The sequence below is a fragment of the Ursus arctos genome, unplaced genomic scaffold (assembly GCF_023065955.2).
Source record: "Ursus arctos isolate Adak ecotype North America unplaced genomic scaffold, UrsArc2.0 scaffold_26, whole genome shotgun sequence".
NCBI lineage: Eukaryota > Metazoa > Chordata > Mammalia > Carnivora > Ursidae > Ursus > Ursus arctos.
This window is the reverse complement of record NW_026622941.1, coordinates 38244010-38260734: the sequence shown is the minus strand read 5'-3', so window position 1 is coordinate 38260734 and position 16725 is coordinate 38244010. Positions and strand designations below refer to the sequence as shown.

Sequence of the window (16725 nt, the reverse complement as noted above, 5' to 3'; positions counted from 1 at the left end):
AGGGCTATAATGAATAAAGCGGACAGCATGCAAGAACTGATGGGCAATGTAAGCAGAGAGATGGAAATCCTAAGAAAGAACCAAAAAGAAATGCCAGAGATGAAAACACTGTAACAGAAATGAAGAATACGTTTGAGGGGCTTATTAGTACACTGGACACATTTGAGGAGAGAATCTCTGAGCTCGAGGATATCTCAATAGAATCCTCCAAGACCGAAAAGCAAAGAGAATAAGGACCGACAAACGACCAAAACAGAATAGCCAAGGACTGTGGGACAACTACGAAAGGTGTAACATACGCATAATGAGAATGCCAGAATCTCCTTCTGGCATTTGCTCCCCCTTTGCAGTTAGAAAGGGAGAAAGGAACAGAAGAAATATTTGAAACAATAATGACTGAGAATGTCCCCAAATTAATGTCAGACATCAAACCAGAGATCCAGGAAGTTCACAAAACAGCAAGCAGAATAAATGTCAAAAAACCGCTATACTTTGACATATCATTTTCAAATTACAGAAAATCAAAGATAAAGAATAACCGTGAAAGAAACCAGAGGAAAAAAAGTCTTACCTACAGAGGAACAAAGATAAGAAATACATCTGACTTCTGCTCAGAAACCATGCAAGCAAGAAGAGAATAGCATGAAATATTTAAAATGCTGAGAGAAGGTGCCTAGGTGGCTCAGTCAGTTGAGTGTCCAACTCTTGATTTCAGCTCAGGTCATGATCTTGGGGTTAAGAGATTGAGCCCTGCATCAGGCTCTGTGCTCAGCACAGAGTCTGCTTGAGATTCTCTCTCTCCCTCTCCCTCTGCCCTCCCCCCTGCTCATGCAAACACACTCTCTCTAATTAAATAAATAAAATCTTAAAAAAAAAAGGTTGAGGGAAAAAACCCATCAACCTAGAATTCTGTACCCTGCAAAATTATCCTTCAAAAGGGAAGGAGAAATAAAGACTTTCTCACATAAACAAAAATTCAGGGAATTTGTTGCCCATAGATCTGCCTTGCAAGAAATTTTCAAAATTTCCAAATTTCAAAATTTGGAGAGAAGGAAAATAACATAGATCCGAAACTCAGATCTACATAGAGAAAAAAGAGGGTATCAAAGAAGTAAAAAGTGAAGGTAAAATAAAAGCTTACTTTCTTGTTACTAATTGATCTAACAGATAACAATTTGTTCAAAATAACAACAGCAATAATGTGTTCAATTATATATGTTATGTATACATGTACACATATATTTATGTACACTTATATACATATAGGTATTACAGAAATATACATATATATTTATCCTCATATGTAAGTGAAATGAATAGCAGGTACAAGGGATGAGAAGAAGGAATTAGGATTATTTTGTTATCATAAGGTACTCACAGTACCCATGATGTGGTATAGTGTTATTTGAAAGTAGACAAGGATTAATGTTGTAAATGTATTTTGCAAACTCTAGGACAATAACTAAAAAAAGTAAAAAAAGTAAAAAAAATGTAAAAAGTATAATGGATTTGCTAAGAAAGGAGAAAAAAATGGAATCATATGAAATTCTCAATTAAAAGCATAAAAACCAGAAAATGAATGGAAGACAAAAATCAGAACAAAGACCTAGGGTAACAAATAAAAAACAGTAATGAGTATGGCAGATATTAATTCAACTACATCAATAGTTACTTTGAATGTCAATGGTCTAAATGCAACAAATAAAAAAGAGATCGTCATAGTGGATCAAAACCAAGAACCAACTATATGTTGTCTATGAGAAACCCACTTTAAATATAAAGATACACATAGATGAAAAGTAAATGGATAGAGAAAAATACACCATGCTAGCACTAATCAAAAGAAAGCAGGCATAGCTATGTTAATTTCAGACAGACCAGACTTCAAAGTAAGGAAAGTTATCAGGGAAAAAGAAGGGCATTACATAATGTTAAATGGATCAACTCTCCAAGAAGATGTAATGATTCTTAACATGTATGCATCAAACAACACAGCCTGCAACTACATGAGGCAAAAACTGATAAAATAGAAAGAAGACATAAATGAATCCACTATCATAGTTGGAGATGCCAGTATCCTTCTCTCAGAAACAGACAGACCTGGTAGGCAGAAAATCAGTAAGGATACAGGTAAACTCAGCCACACCATCGATCAACTGAATATAATTGCCATCTATAGACTATTTCATCTAATAAGATAGAATGTACATTTTTCTCAAAGTCATATGGATCATTCACCGAGATAAACCACATTCCAGGCCACAAAATACTGCTTAACAAATTCAAAATAACAGAATACCACGATGTCTGCTGTCAGCTCACAGTGGAATTAAACTAGACACCAATAACAAAAGAGAACTGGAAAACCATAAAATACATGGACATTAAACAACACGCTTTTAAATAACACGAGTAAAGGAAAAAAACTCAAGACAAATTTTAATATGTTTTGAACTAAATGAAAATGAAAATACAACCTATCAAAATGTGTGAGATACAATGCTTAGAGGAAAATTTATAGCATTGAATGCATATATTAGAAAAGGAGAGAGATGTAAAATCAATCATCTAAGTTTCTACCTTAGGAAACTAGAAAAAGCAGAGAAAAATGAAAAGTAGAAGAAAAATAATAAGAATTGGAGCAGAAATCAAACAGATTGAAAACAGGAAATCGATAGAGAAAATAAAATTAAAAACTAGTTCTTTGAAAAGATCAATAAAGTTGATAAGCCTCTAGCCAGGCTAACTAAGAAAAAAGGAGAGGACATAAATGACTAATATCAAAATGAGAGAAGAACAACACAGCAGACTCTGTGGAAGTTAAAAGGATAATAAAGGAATATTATGAGCAACTCTATGCTCATAAATTTAAAAACTAGATGAAATGAATGAATTCCTTGAAAGACACAAGAGGAAATAGATGATCTGAATAGGCCTATATCTGGTAAATAAATAATATTAATAACCTTCTAAAAGAGAAAGCACCAGTCCAGATAGGTTCCCTGGTAAATTCTATCAAATAGGTTAGGAAGAAATTTACCCAGTTTTCTACAGTCTATTTCAGAGGATATAAAAAGAGGGAATGCTTCTTAACTCATTCTATGAGGTCAGCATTACACTAATACCAAAACCAGACAAAGGCATTATAAGAAAAGAAAACTACAGGCCAATATATCTCATGAACGTAGACGTAAAAATTCTCAACAAAATATTAGTAAGTAGAACCCAAAAAAGTATAAAAAGAATTGTATACCACAGCCAAGTGGGATTTATTCCAGGTATGCAAAGCTGGTTCAACATTAAAAAATCAATTAATGTAATTTAGCACATCAACAGACCAAAAACGAAAAATTGCATGGTCATATCAATAGATGTAGAAAAAGCATTTGACAAAATCCAACACCCATTCATAATAAAAACTCTCAGTAAACTAGGAATAGAAGGAAACTTCTTCAACTTGATAAAAATAATCTGCAAAAAACTTACAGCTAACATCATACTTAATACTGAGAAACTTGAAGGTTTCCCACTAAAATCAGGTACCAGGCAAAAATGTCCCCTCTCGCTATTCTTTTTCAACATTGAACTGGAAGTCCTTGTGCATGCAATATGGCAAGAAAAGGAAATAAAAGTTATGCATATTGGGAAATATGTCTTTATTCACAGATGACATGATCATCTATGTAGAAAATCTGTAAGAATCAACAAAAAAATCTCTTGGGAGTAATAAGTAATTATAGCAAGGTTAAAAGATACAAGGTTAATATATAAAAAGTTAGTTGCTTTCCTATATGCCAGTAATGAACAAGTGGAATTTGAAATGAAAAACACAATACCATTCACATTAGCAACCCCCAAAATGAAATACTTAAGTATAAACCTAACGAAATATACACAAGATCTTTATGAAGAACACTAAAAAATTCTCATGAATAAGATGTAAAAATAAGTAAATGGAAAGATATTCCGTGTCCACAGATAGGAAGACCCAATATTGTCAAAATGTCAATTCTTCCCAACTCAATCCCATTCAAAGCTCCAGCAAGTTATTTTATAGATGTCAACAAACCATTTCTAAATTTTATATGGAGAGGTAAAAGGCCCAGAAGAGCCAATACAATATCGGAGAAGAACCAGACTTCCAGACTTACTATACAGCTACAGTCATGAAGACAGTGTGGTGTTGGTGAAAGAAAAGACCAATAGTTCAATGGAACAGAATAGAGAGCCCAGAAATAGACCCAAAGAAGCATACTCAATGATTTTCATGAAGGAGTCAAGGAAATACAATGGAGCTAAGTATTAGTTTCAATAAGATTCTGGAATAACCAGACATCTACATGTAAAAAAATCAGTCTAGACACAGGCCTTACACCCTTCACAAAAATTAACTCAAAATAGATCATAGACCTAAATATAAAACACAAAACCATGAAACTCCTAAAAGATAACATAGGAGAAAACCTAGATGACTTTGGGTATGGTGATGACTTTTTAGATACAACACCAAAGACATAACCCACGAAAGAAAAGTTGGTAAGTTATACCTCATTAAAATTAAAAACATCTGCTCTGTGAAAAACAACATCAAGAGCATTAGTGGATAAGTCACAGACTAGGAGGAAATATTTGCAAAATACACACCTATAAAAGACGGTTATCTAAAATATACAAAGAAGACTTAAAACTCAACAATGAGAAAACAGCTCGGTTAAAAAAAATATGGGACCATAACAAACACCTTACCAAAGAAGATATACGGATAGCAAATAAGAATATGAAGAGTTGCTCCACATCATATTTCATCAGGGAAATGCAAATTAAAAATAACAAGATAGCACTACCTACCTATTAGATGGCCAAAATCTGGAACACTGACACCACCAAATGCTGGTGGAGATGTGAAACAACAGGCACACTCCTTTATTGCTGGTGGGAATGCAAAATGGACGGTTACATTGGAAGAGAGTTTGGCAGTTTCTCACAAAACAAAACATACTCTTGGGGCACCTGGATGGCTCAGTTGGTTAAGCAACTGACTCTTGATTTTAGCTCTGGTCATGATCTCAGGGTGGTGTGATCAAGCCCTGTGCGGGCTCTGTGCTGGGCATGGAGCCTGCTTACATTTCTCTCTGTCCCCCTGTCCCCCCTCCTCCTCCCACTCCCATGCGCTTGCACGTGCTCTCTCTCTCTCTCAAAACAAAACAAAACAAAACAAAACAAAACAAAACAAAACGGTATTCTTACCATATGATCCGGCAATTACTCTTCTTGGTATCTACCCAAAGGATTTGAAAACTTTTGGCCACACAATAACACCCATGTGAATATTTATAGCAGCTGCACTCATAATTGTCAAAATGTGGTAGGCGAATGGATAAACCGTGGTACATCCAGACAACAGAGTACTATTCAGACTCATACGAAATGAGTTATCAAGCCATGAAAAAACATGGAGGAATTTTAAATTCATATTACTAAGTGAAAAAAAGTCAATCTGAGAAGGCTACATACTGTATGATTCCAAGTATATGACATTCCGGAAAAGGCAAACTGTGGAAACAATAGGAAAGATCATGCCCGAGATGCAGATAGTGGGGGGATGAATAGGCAGAGCACGGAGGCTTTTTAGGGCAGTGCAAATATTCTGTATGACAGTACAATGGGAGATACATGGTTGTTATAAGTTTGTCCAGAACCACTGTACAACACCAAGAGCGACCCTTAGTTAAACTATGGACTCTGAGTGACTGTGATGTGTCAATGTAAGTTCATTTTTGGTAGAAAATTGTAGTATTCTGGTGACTGATGTTAATAGTAAGGGAGGCTATGTATGTGTGGGGGCAGGAGGTATATGGGAAATCTTGGTACCTTCATCTCAATTTATTGGAAACCTAAAACTTCTCTAGAAAATTAGTCTTGAGAGTGTGGAAGGAGCATTATACATAGATTATGGGGTGCAGTAAAAGGAGACTGGTGATCCCCAGCCCTGCTAACCAGCCCCATAGGCCACATCCACAAGACATGTAAGGACACTTCTGGATACAGCTTCTGCGGTTGTGGAAGTTGACCCAGTGAGGGAGGAGGAGGTCCTAAAGAGATAAATTAAGAAAGTTCTTACCTGTCAACAGATTACGTAGGCTACAGATGCTAGGAGAATGCCAGATATGAAGGAACATCTCAGGCAAGTCACAGAGTGCAGATGGGTGGACCAGGGCCTCATCTCGCCCTTCCTCAGGGGAGCTCACAGCCAAATGAGCAAGACAAGGAATCAGGAGAACATGGTGGTCACGGGTGCTGGCTCTGAAGCCGGAATGCCCAGGTACCTCACCAAGCTCTGTCACTTGCTGGCCGTACGGGCAAATTTCTTAATGATTCGTATCAGCTTCCTCACTGGTAAAATGGGGATAACATTACCATTATGTTGTGAGATAAAAAAATAAAATAATATGCTTATTACTTCAAATAATTCTTTTTTTTTTAAAGATTTTATTTATTTATTTGACAGAGAGAGGGACAGCCAGCGAGAGAGGGAACACAAGCAGGGGGAGTGGGAGAGGAAGAAGCAGGCTCCTAGCGGAGAAGCCTGATGTGGGACGGACTGAATCACCCAGGTGCCCCTATTTTTTTTTTTATTGTTGTTTGTTTGTTTTTGTTTTAATGCTCCATAGATGATTCCAAAGCTCAGCCAAAACTGAGAGCCACTGAACTGGATTTTGGGACTAATGTTTGAGATCATTGAGTTGTTTCAAACCGATAGGTTTGTTTGCTTCTGTTTGTTTTCATGGGCTGTTGACATTATTTTTGTTTTACAATTTTAGAGTTGTCATGAAATTGAAAGAAAGCTCACTCTTACACTAAGCAGAAGCAAGAAGCACTAAAACCTTCACATTCTTTCTTCGTTTTAAGCCAGGGCACATCTAAAGACAGATTTTTTTTTTTAAAGATTTTATTTATTTATTTGACAGAGACAGACAGCCAGCGAGAGAGAGAACACAAGCAGGGGGAGTGGGAGAAGAAGAAGCAGGCTCCTAGCGGAGGAGCCTGATGTGGGGCTTGATCCCAGAACGCTGGGATCACGCCCTGAGCCGAAGGCAGATGCTTAACGACTGTGCCACCCAGGCGCCCCTAAAGACAGATCTTAATACTGACACACGTCCAAGGAAGACTCAGATGTAGATACACTTAAAAAAGGAGAGTTTACTTGCAAAGGCGAAAAGAGTCAGACTGAAGAACTGGTTTGCCAAATGGAGGCGCTTAAAGGGGGGAAAAACAACAACCGCGCACAATTGTCAGAGTTACAAGATTACACAGTCTGTTGGAAACAGTACCTTTCTCGGATGATCGTCATGCCTACAAAGGTCGTAATCTACAGACACCGGCAAGGCAAATATTCGGGCTAAAATTGTTTTAAGGGATTCCAAGTTAATACTCAAGATGTTATTACTTTGGGAATCAGAACGAGTCAGGATGACTCTGCAGTTTTGGGGTTATCTCCCGTGAAGTTTAGTCACGTTGGAAACAGGCAAGGCGTCAGATTTGCCTTTAACACACCTGTCAATTCTTCAACTCCACCGGGAGAAGAAAGGCGCACAGTATCTGACCTTCTGCGCACGCTCCGTCCGGAAGCCAGGGGGCGGGGCGAGGGCACGCGGGGACTTGTGGGAAAGCTCGGGAAGGCGGGGCCCGGCGTGGGAAGCTGCGGGCCTGGGGTACCGGTCCTGCGGGCAGTAACGGCCTAGCGAGGTGAGCCGGCTTTGCCTTTATCGCCGGCTGCGATAGCCGACGAGGCTTTGGGGGTGACCTGGCGCAAAGAGGGCGCGCGGCCGTGGGTGCCGGGGGAGGCGGAGGGCAGGAACGCGTGAGGGCGGGCGGCGAGGGCGCGGCGGCGCGGTGGTGTCCAGGGTAGCGGCGTCCCGGGGGAGCGTTCCGGAAGGGACTCGCCCTGCGCGCCAGGGTATGGAAGATCTGCTCCGCCGACTGTCCCTCCATCCCCGGCTACCCAGGGTATTGGCCGATTTGCGGTGATCCGATCGCAGATCCACCCTACCTAGAGAACTGCAGGAGGGGGGGGGGGATACCCGCCCCCCTCTCGGCGTGGGTGTGCTGTGTTCGCCTGGATACTGAGTATGAAAGCGATACCCCCCAGCACTGGAAGTTTCTGGTTCCCTGCTCCGACTCTAGCCCCGTCGTAGGTTCCGTGGGAGCAATTGTACCTGCGGGAGCAGCAGAGGTGATGAGTGAAATGAAAAAGGGTTTCGACTCTTTGTAGCATCTCAGCGGCTTGTTGCATTATTATTCCTATTTTTGAGCCCCCAGGAAAGCACTATACTGGTTTCGTTTTTTTTAAAAATGAGATATACATACGTGATCAAACTGGGGCACTGCCTGAAAAGAAGGTTAAACTTTATTAGGTTATAAGGACAGGCAAGGGGTCAGAAGACCTATCTGCATTTGCAACCATCAGAAAAGTGATTTTCCTAATCTCTGCTCTCGTTCCCATGCTGCTCCCCTCCCCACTCACCTTAAACGTTGAATCCCTTCCTATCTTTTTGCGGACTTTGCCCCATTACTCATCCTGCCCCATCACTCATCCTTTTTCCTAGATCTTCTTTTACACTGATTCTGTTCGTCCTCTTCCACCAGACTATACTTGTGAGCAATCTTAGATTATTACAGAATTAGCTAATCCCCATATAATCTCATTTACTCAGCAGCTCATTTTATTTCCATTCTTTCCTTAAGTCTCATTAAAACTTTCAATAAATTTTTATATGACTAAATACAGTGCACTTTCTTTCCCCTAATGCAACCTTTGTGTCATTAGGCACTGCCAACCTCTCTCATCTTGAACTCATTCTTGAAAATTCTCTTCTGTGACAGTACTCTCCAGTTTTCCTCCCAGCTCTCTAGATGTTGCTCCCCAGTTTTTCCTATATTGGCATCTCCTTGGCTTGTTCCCTAAATGGTAGTGTTTTGCAGGCTCCACCCCGGCCCCACCCAACCCAGCAGTCGCAGTGATTAAGCAGGTCCAAATCCATGATTGTAACTTGTACCTTTATGCTAATGACACTCAAATTTATAAATTTATATCTCTGCCCTATGTAACTACCTACTGGGTATGTCATCCTGATGTCTGATAAGCACTTGAGTCAGTATATCCCAAACTGAAATATTTGTCTTCTTGTCCTCCAATCCTGAAACCTCTTTTCCTTTCTTTTTTTAAGGTTAAAAAAATTTTTTTTAAAGTAATCTCTACACCCAACGTGGGGCTCAAACTCATAACCCCAAGATTAAGAGTGGCATGTTCCACCGGCTGAGCCAGCCAGGTGCCCCCCTCTTTTCCTTTTAGAATTGTGATCAATTCTAGATCACAGATCAAATCTGTGACTCAAATGGCACTGCTAATTTCACCAGGCTCCCAAGCAGGAAATCTAAGACATTGTTTATGTCCTTCTCTGCTCGCAGCTCCTCAGTTGAATCAGTCATGAGGTACTTTTGATTTTACCTCCACGATACTTTCATAGCTCTCAGACCTCAAGGCCTGGCATTTTGAGATCTGTCCCATAGCCACCTCAGCCTTCTCTTCCGTCATTCTCTTTCTTAGTCCTTCAGTCCACGTGCCCACTCCATGGTTAATCACTAGCTAGTTATAGCACCTCTGGGGACTCTTTCCTTGAACCCACCACCCTACCCACCTGATTTATGCCTGTCCTTTGTGGTCAGTCCCACAGCATCTGTATGTGCCTCTAGCGCAGTTCTCAACCAGGAGTTTGTCTCCCCGGTGACATCTGACAATGTCTGGAGACATTTTTGATTGTCACAGTCTAGAGGGGAGGGAGAATACTGCTACACACTTGGAAGATGCCAGCCATCTTACAATGCATAGGACAGACCTTCTACCACAGAGAATTATCTGGCCCAAAGTGTCAATAGCCGGGCGCCTGGGTGGCTCAGTCCTTAAGCGTCTGCCTTCAGGTCAGGTCCTGATCTCAGCGTTCTGGGATCGATCCCCGCATTGGGCTCCCTGCTCGGCGGGAAACCTGCTTCTCCTTCTCCTACTCCCCCTGCTTGTGTTCCCTCTCTCGCTGCCTCTCTCTCTGTCGAATAAATAAATAAAATCTTAAACAAAACAAAACAAAACAAAACACAAAGTGTCAATAGCCCCAAGATGAAAAACCCTGCCTAGCATAGTATTTTGTGGCTCGGTACTTGATTATTTCGTTTCCTTTTCCACTAGACCTGGGATCTTGTCTTACTTGTTTTTACAGGACCTGTCACATAGCAGAAGTTCAATAAATTTTGAAAAGGAGTAAAGGAGATAATTAGATTAATTTATAAACTGGAGATGAGCAGAGAGTCTGCTGCTTGCTAATTTCAGTGATTTCCCCATCATTGCCTTTCATTCATATTGCATTGCAGTGAAGCCCAGACTTGTCTGTTTATTTTTCATTTGTTCATTCAGCAAACATTGATTCATTTAAAAAATAATATACTGATGTTTTCTTTGTTCAGCATCACTTTAGACTCTCGTCCATGCACGTATTTTTTGCCATTTATGAAGTGGTAAAAAAATCATTAATTAGCTCTGCTTCAAAAACAAACCAAATAATTCTGTTTAATTCTTGTCAGAGATTGGTTGGTCAAAAGCCTGCAGACCATAATGACTTCGACAAATAAAGCAATTGAATTACAACTACAAGTGAAACAAAATGCAGAAGAATTACAGGACTTTATGAGGGATTTAGAAAACTGGGAAAAAGATATTAAACAGAAGGATATGGAACTAAGAAGACAGAATGGTGTTCCTGAAGAGGTAACTTTCTTGATTAAATCCCACTTTAGCTTCCAGCAAAGCTGTTTAATTTAAAACAAAGCACAACCTTGTAAAATGTTTCACGAAAATACTGAAATTGAAGTCATGTGCTGCCTGTCAAACATTTTGAAAAATTCTGCTTTTTAAATGTTTGTAATAATTATATTAACTCTATTCAGACATTTTAAGGCTTAGCCAGTAGTTACAGAAAGGAAGACCGCGTGATAATTCTTAAGGTAAATGAATAGCATCTTCGATATTTAGGGGTGTGTGTGTATATATATAATACAGATTGTGTACAATTACATATTTAATGGTATCTTAACATACAGTATTGGCATAAAATGTAGATTACTTACAAACGTTTTTCTTAAGACCGCATTTAAGTATGGGTAACTTTCAAACTAACGATATGGAGGCAGTTCAGTTTGCTGTTGTACTGCTGATTCATTGTAGTAAGGCTGACGATAAAGCAATTTCGGAAGCGTGAATTTAGGATTGCAAATGAAGTGTATAATTAAAATTTCTAGCTAATACTTTCCTTGTGACTAAACAATATTCAGCATTTGTCAAAGAATGAATTAAACTTTTCAGGCATGAATTGTTATAAGTGAAGATGGTAAATTGGTATTTTAAGCACTTAAAAAATAAAAAGTACTTCTTACTTGAAAATATAATTTAGTGATAGTTTTAAACATTGGTAGTTATATAAAAGAGTAATAACAGAGCAGTGCTTAAACATTGTGTGTTTATTTTTTCCCATCCCTAGAATTTACCTCCTATTCGAAATGGGAATTTTAGGAAAAAGAAGAAAGGCAAACCTAAAGAGTCTTCTAAAAAAACCAAAGATGAAAACACAAAAAACAGGATAAAATCTTATGATTATGAGGCATGGGCAAAACTTGATGTGGTAAGTTAATTTGCTTCTGTGCTTCTTAGTATTTGAATAAAATTGTCTTGAAGTTAGCTAAGAGTCATGGGTTAAATGAAGAATAATGTAAAGTTCTTACCTTTGTGTCTTTCACTTATAGATTATTTTATGTGAGTCCAAATTAAATGACATTGCTTTTCAATTAACTAGATTATTTTTTTCTCCTGAAGCCCTCATTCAGTGAGTAGTGGCTAAAACAGCCAGGATCCTTTTCTTTTTTTCTATTTTTTCTTTCTGCAAAAATAGTATGTAGGGGCTCCTGGGTGGCGCAGTCGTTAAGCGTCTGCCTTTGGCTTAGGGCGTGATCCCGGCGTTCTGGGATCGAGCCCCACATCAGGCTCCTCCGCTGGGAGCCTGCTTCTTCCTCTCCCACTCCCCCTGCTTGTGTTCCCTCTCTCGCTGACTGTCTCTATCTCTGTCAAATAAAGAAATAAAATCTTAAAAAAAAAAAAAGGTATTAAAAAAAATAGTATGTAGAGGTCCTGTGTACTCCCTACCCCATTTACCCCAGTGGTTGTATCTTCCTTAATTATAGTACAGTATCAAAACCAGGAAATTGATATGGTACAATGTATGTATAGTTCAATGCCATTTTACCACACAGATTTGGGTAGCCACCACTGCATTTAGAATTCAAAAATACCGCATCCCTATCCCATCTTCTTTTCTTCCCTCTATCCCCATAGATAACCACTCTTCTGATTTTTATGTTTATTATTTTATTTGCACTTGTCTGTTTAACATTTTTATTTGAGGTTATAGTATACATACAGTGAAGTGCAAAAATTTTAAGTGTACGGCTCCCTGAATTTTTGCTCCTGTATATACCTGAGAAACCATGATCCACATCAAAATATAAGATGTTTCCAGCATCCCAGAAGCCTTCCTTTTCAGTTGATTACCTCCCGAAAGTAGCCAGTATTGTGATCTCTAATATTATAGATCAGTTTTGCCAGTTTTGGAATTTCATATAAATGTATCATACAGTACACACTCTTTTGTGTTTAGCTTTGTTTGCTGGCATTGTCTGAGATTGATCCATATTAACAGTAGCAGTAATTTGTTCTTTTTCCTTGCTGATTAGAATTCCATTGTGTGGATATATCACAGTTTGTGTATCCATTCTCCTATTGACATAGTTTGGGTTGTTTCCAGTTTGGGACTATTATGAATAAATCTGCTATGAACATTCTTGTATGTGTCTTTTGATGGATGTAAGCACCCGGGAGGGAATTTGCCAGGACATATTTTATATATACATTTAGTTTTAGAAGACATTGCTCAATAGTTTTTCACATTAATTGTATTTTTCTTAATGAAACCAAGGCTAATTGACTCAAGATAGAGCTGGCACTAACAATTAAATAGTTTGCCATCTGCTTCAGTATTGTCCTGATGTAAGAGAAGTACGATTTTAGGTCTTGGATTTATTGCTGTGGGAAGTACTTTCTGAACATGATTTTTTCTCTGCTGAGTATTATATAGTCTACTTTGATTTTTTGTGACCTTACCTGTCATTATATAGATTTTTCCTTTTCGTAAGGTGGTATGTTCTTATAATGCTTTTTCCTGAAAGCCATCACCCTCAGATCATTGCTGAGAGTGGTGCTTTCTATACAGTCATTTACTCAGTCAGCAGATACTTTTGAACTCCTGCTTTGTGTGGCCAGTGCCATCATGATGCCCTGCGTTGCTTGACGTCGTTTTAGTGTATCCATACAAGACGTAGGTGTTTACTTACCATCCCACTCTAGTTGAGATCTGAGCAGCTGCTTTAGTGTTCTGCTGCTGGTGGTGGTCTACACATGCAAGCGTAGCGGCGTTGGATAATCTCGGCTCTTTAATGTCGGTAGGCTGGTGGTATTTGTGGAATCTTCATGCTAAAACACGTAGCTGAGTTTCAGTCTATCCTTTAATGTTCATTCAAGGAAACAAGCATAGATTTTATTTTATTTTTTAATTTGTCAATGACTTGGGGTTTTTTGACATAAGTAGTATGGTATTAAAGGCAAAAAAGATTTTTTTATATAATTAAAATTTTTGTTTAAATGAGCTTTAATGAACTTTAACGCTTACTGGTTTTAAAATCTCTTAATAAAAACCATTCTTTTATCGTATGTGATAAATATGATGAGATGATTTATTACCGTGAAAGGAATGTGTGATCCAAAAGAGATGAGGAACTGTTGGACTAGCATATTATGTATTTTCTTTGGTAGAGTTGGCTGTGTTTTTGGAATTCACTGAGAGACACTCTAACACAGTCCTTGAGAGCTCTTCAGAGGAGGCAGATTTGCCTTGATTCAAATCTTGGCTTGGGCACTCATTAGCCCAGTGATCTTGAGTTAATAAACCTGTGTGTCTTCGTTCCTTCCAGTAAAAAACATGGGGAATTATACTTACCTCATAGGTTTTTGTAAGGATTAGGAGTTCATGTGCTTTACAGGCAGTTTTTCATATTTTGAGAATAAAGAAGAAAAAAGGTTTTTAGTAAAAACCTTTCTTGGCTGTTGGTTGTTTATTACATTAGTTTGGCGTTATTTCCAAACTTCGCTTATGTCAAGCTGTAAATACCTCACTACGAATAGTTTGTGATTTAGAGGGATTTGTAGGCTCTATTGACTTAGCTTACTTACTTCATGAGTTCGTAGCTAGATTCTTGAAATAGTCTGGATCTTGGTTTTCTAAACAAGGGGGCATTTTTCTCTGGAGATAATCCTAACAATGAGAGGTTATTTGGATTGAAAGCAACCTTAAGCCTTTAGGTCCTTAGATCATTACAATGTAAGTTCTGTTGAGTGTACTTTTTTTTTTTAATGACTTCTTTATTTTAATGGTCATGTAATTATGAGCACTGTTCTACTTATAATTTCAGGACAGTATCCTTGATGAGCTTGATAAAGAAGAGAGTACCCATGATTCTGTGTCTCAAGAATCAGAGTCAGAAGAAGATGGGATTCATGTAGATTCACAAAAGGCTCTTGCTCTAAAAGAAAAGGTATTCTTTAGGTTAGCATTAGTTTCCTTCGTGTAAGCAGGATATGTAGAAAATCGTATGGATCCCAGTATTTCTTCAGTGTAGTTTGGGGGATGTTCACACTTTAAGTTGTTATTGGCTGTATCCGTATCAAGAACTTGATTACAAGTATATGCTCTGAAACCAGATTGTATGGGTTCAGATCCTGTGACAAGTTCTTTAATTTCCTGTACCTCAGTTTTCTTAACTGTAAAAATAAGATTAATATTATTACTAAACCTCAGTGGGTTGTTAAGAATATTAAATGAAGTATTATGCATGGACTGTACAGAGAGTCCTTTTAGGGTTTTTTGTAGAAGACTAAAGTAACTTAAAATCAGTGTGTGAATCTTGACATGCATATTAAATTCCACTCCTCTGTATCACAGGTCATCTTTGGTTACTTTTTGGAATGTTAAACATCCCTCTTCAGAAACCCTCATTGTAAAACTAATTATATTGCTTTTCAAAAAGTGGAACTCTTTTCAGATTAGACTTCATTTTGATGCCTTTCTTTTGTTACATTTTTGTGGGTTATTGTCAATCTAAAGTATATAATGCTAGGTATGTTACTCATTTTTCTACGAAGGCTTTTTTGGCTTGTGCTCATACCAGAGTATCTAGTGAATTTCAGCATTAGTCGGAAGACCATTTTGCTTAATTCTCTTTTCTTTCCTGTTAACCTTGAACACAGAGCTAATGAGTTAGTAAGAGATGCATAATATTGAAAGAAAGTGGCTCTGCAATTCTCTGCCAGTATATATCTGATTCATGTGCTTTTTCAGGGCAATAAATACTTCAAACAAGGAAAATATGATGAAGCAATTGAATGCTACACCAAAGGCATGGATGCTGATCCGTATAATCCTGTGTTGCCAACAAACAGAGCATCAGCATACTTTAGGTTGAAAAAGTAAGGGATTCCCGTAATGTGTCTGACTATTTTATATGTGTATGGAGACTGATTTTTTTTTTAAAATCTTTTGTACATCCAGGCAATTACATAATATTCAGCAATAAAAAGGCATGAGTTATTAAGTCGTGAAAAGTCATGGAGGAAACTTAGATGCATATTTCTTCTCTCTCTCTCTCTTCTTAGTGTTACTGACTTTTTATTCTCATAACTAAGCCTAGTAAAACAAACATACAGTCATCTGCTGTCATTATAATTTCTTGAACAAAAGGCTATTTGGCAGTATTAAGGACATAATCTTAGAACAGTCTTTTAAATGAAATAATTTGGCTTTACAAGAATTTACTATATGGTCTGTCTTTTCCCAGTTTTCATCATAAAGTGGTAAAAACTTGTCCCAAATTCTGGCACTTGCATGCAGACTAGCATTTGGGAATCATACATCATAAAAAGATAACTTTCTTCTTTCCTTGAAAATGGAGATGGGCTCTTCGTTTTTTTTTTTTTTCCTCCAAATTTTTATTTAAATTCCAGTTAGTTAACATACGGTGGAATATTAGTTTCAGTGTAGAATTTAGTGATTCATTGCTTGCATGCAACACTCAGTGCTCGTCACAAGTGCCCTCCTTAATACCCAGCACCTACTTAACCCATCCCCCCACCTGCCTCTCCTCCAGTAACCCTCAATTTGTGTCTGTAGTTAAGAGTCTGCTTCTTGATTTGTCTTTCTTTTTTTTCCTCCATGTTCATTTGTTTCTTAAATTCCGCATATGAGTGAAATCCTATGGTATTTGTCCTTCTCTGACTGATTTTGTTTAGCATAATATACTCTAGCTCCACCCACATCATTGCAGATGACAAGATTTCATTCTTTTTGACGACTGAGTAATATTCCGTGTGTGTGTGTGTGTGTGTGTGTGTGTGTGCGCACTCATCTTCTTTACCCATTTATCAGTGATGGACTTTTGGGCTCTTCCCGTAATTTGGCTATTGTTGATGCTGCTGCTATAAACATTGGGGGGGAACGTACCTTTTCCAATCAGTATTTC

The 16725-nt window shown here is 38.2% G+C and overlaps 1 protein-coding gene and 1 long non-coding RNA gene across 3 annotated transcripts in view; one reads left to right on the top strand and one right to left on the bottom strand.

Moving 5' to 3' along the window:
• LOC113257689 (uncharacterized) overlaps positions 1–7638 on the bottom strand; it is a 35827-nt gene extending 28189 nt beyond the window's left edge. The window contains exons 1-3 of one of the 2 annotated variants that reach the window (XR_003317020.4): positions 7332–7638; positions 6122–6393; positions 4849–4929 (exon numbers count right to left, since the gene is read on the bottom strand). This is a non-coding gene — a long non-coding RNA (uncharacterized LOC113257689). The remainder of the gene's footprint in view (positions 1–4848; positions 4930–6121; positions 6394–7331) is intronic. The other variant, XR_007189432.2, reaches the window with a different exon arrangement.
• Positions 7500–16725, top strand: part of RPAP3 (RNA polymerase II associated protein 3) — a 40145-nt gene continuing 30919 nt past the window's right edge. Inside the window, exons 1-5 of the mRNA XM_026502023.4 lie at positions 7500–7746; positions 10633–10816; positions 11586–11726; positions 14623–14745; positions 15549–15676. Of these exons, the coding sequence (XP_026357808.3) occupies positions 10664–10816; positions 11586–11726; positions 14623–14745; positions 15549–15676 (545 nt within the window). The 5' untranslated portion in view covers positions 7500–7746; positions 10633–10663. The remainder of the gene's footprint in view (positions 7747–10632; positions 10817–11585; positions 11727–14622; positions 14746–15548; positions 15677–16725) is intronic.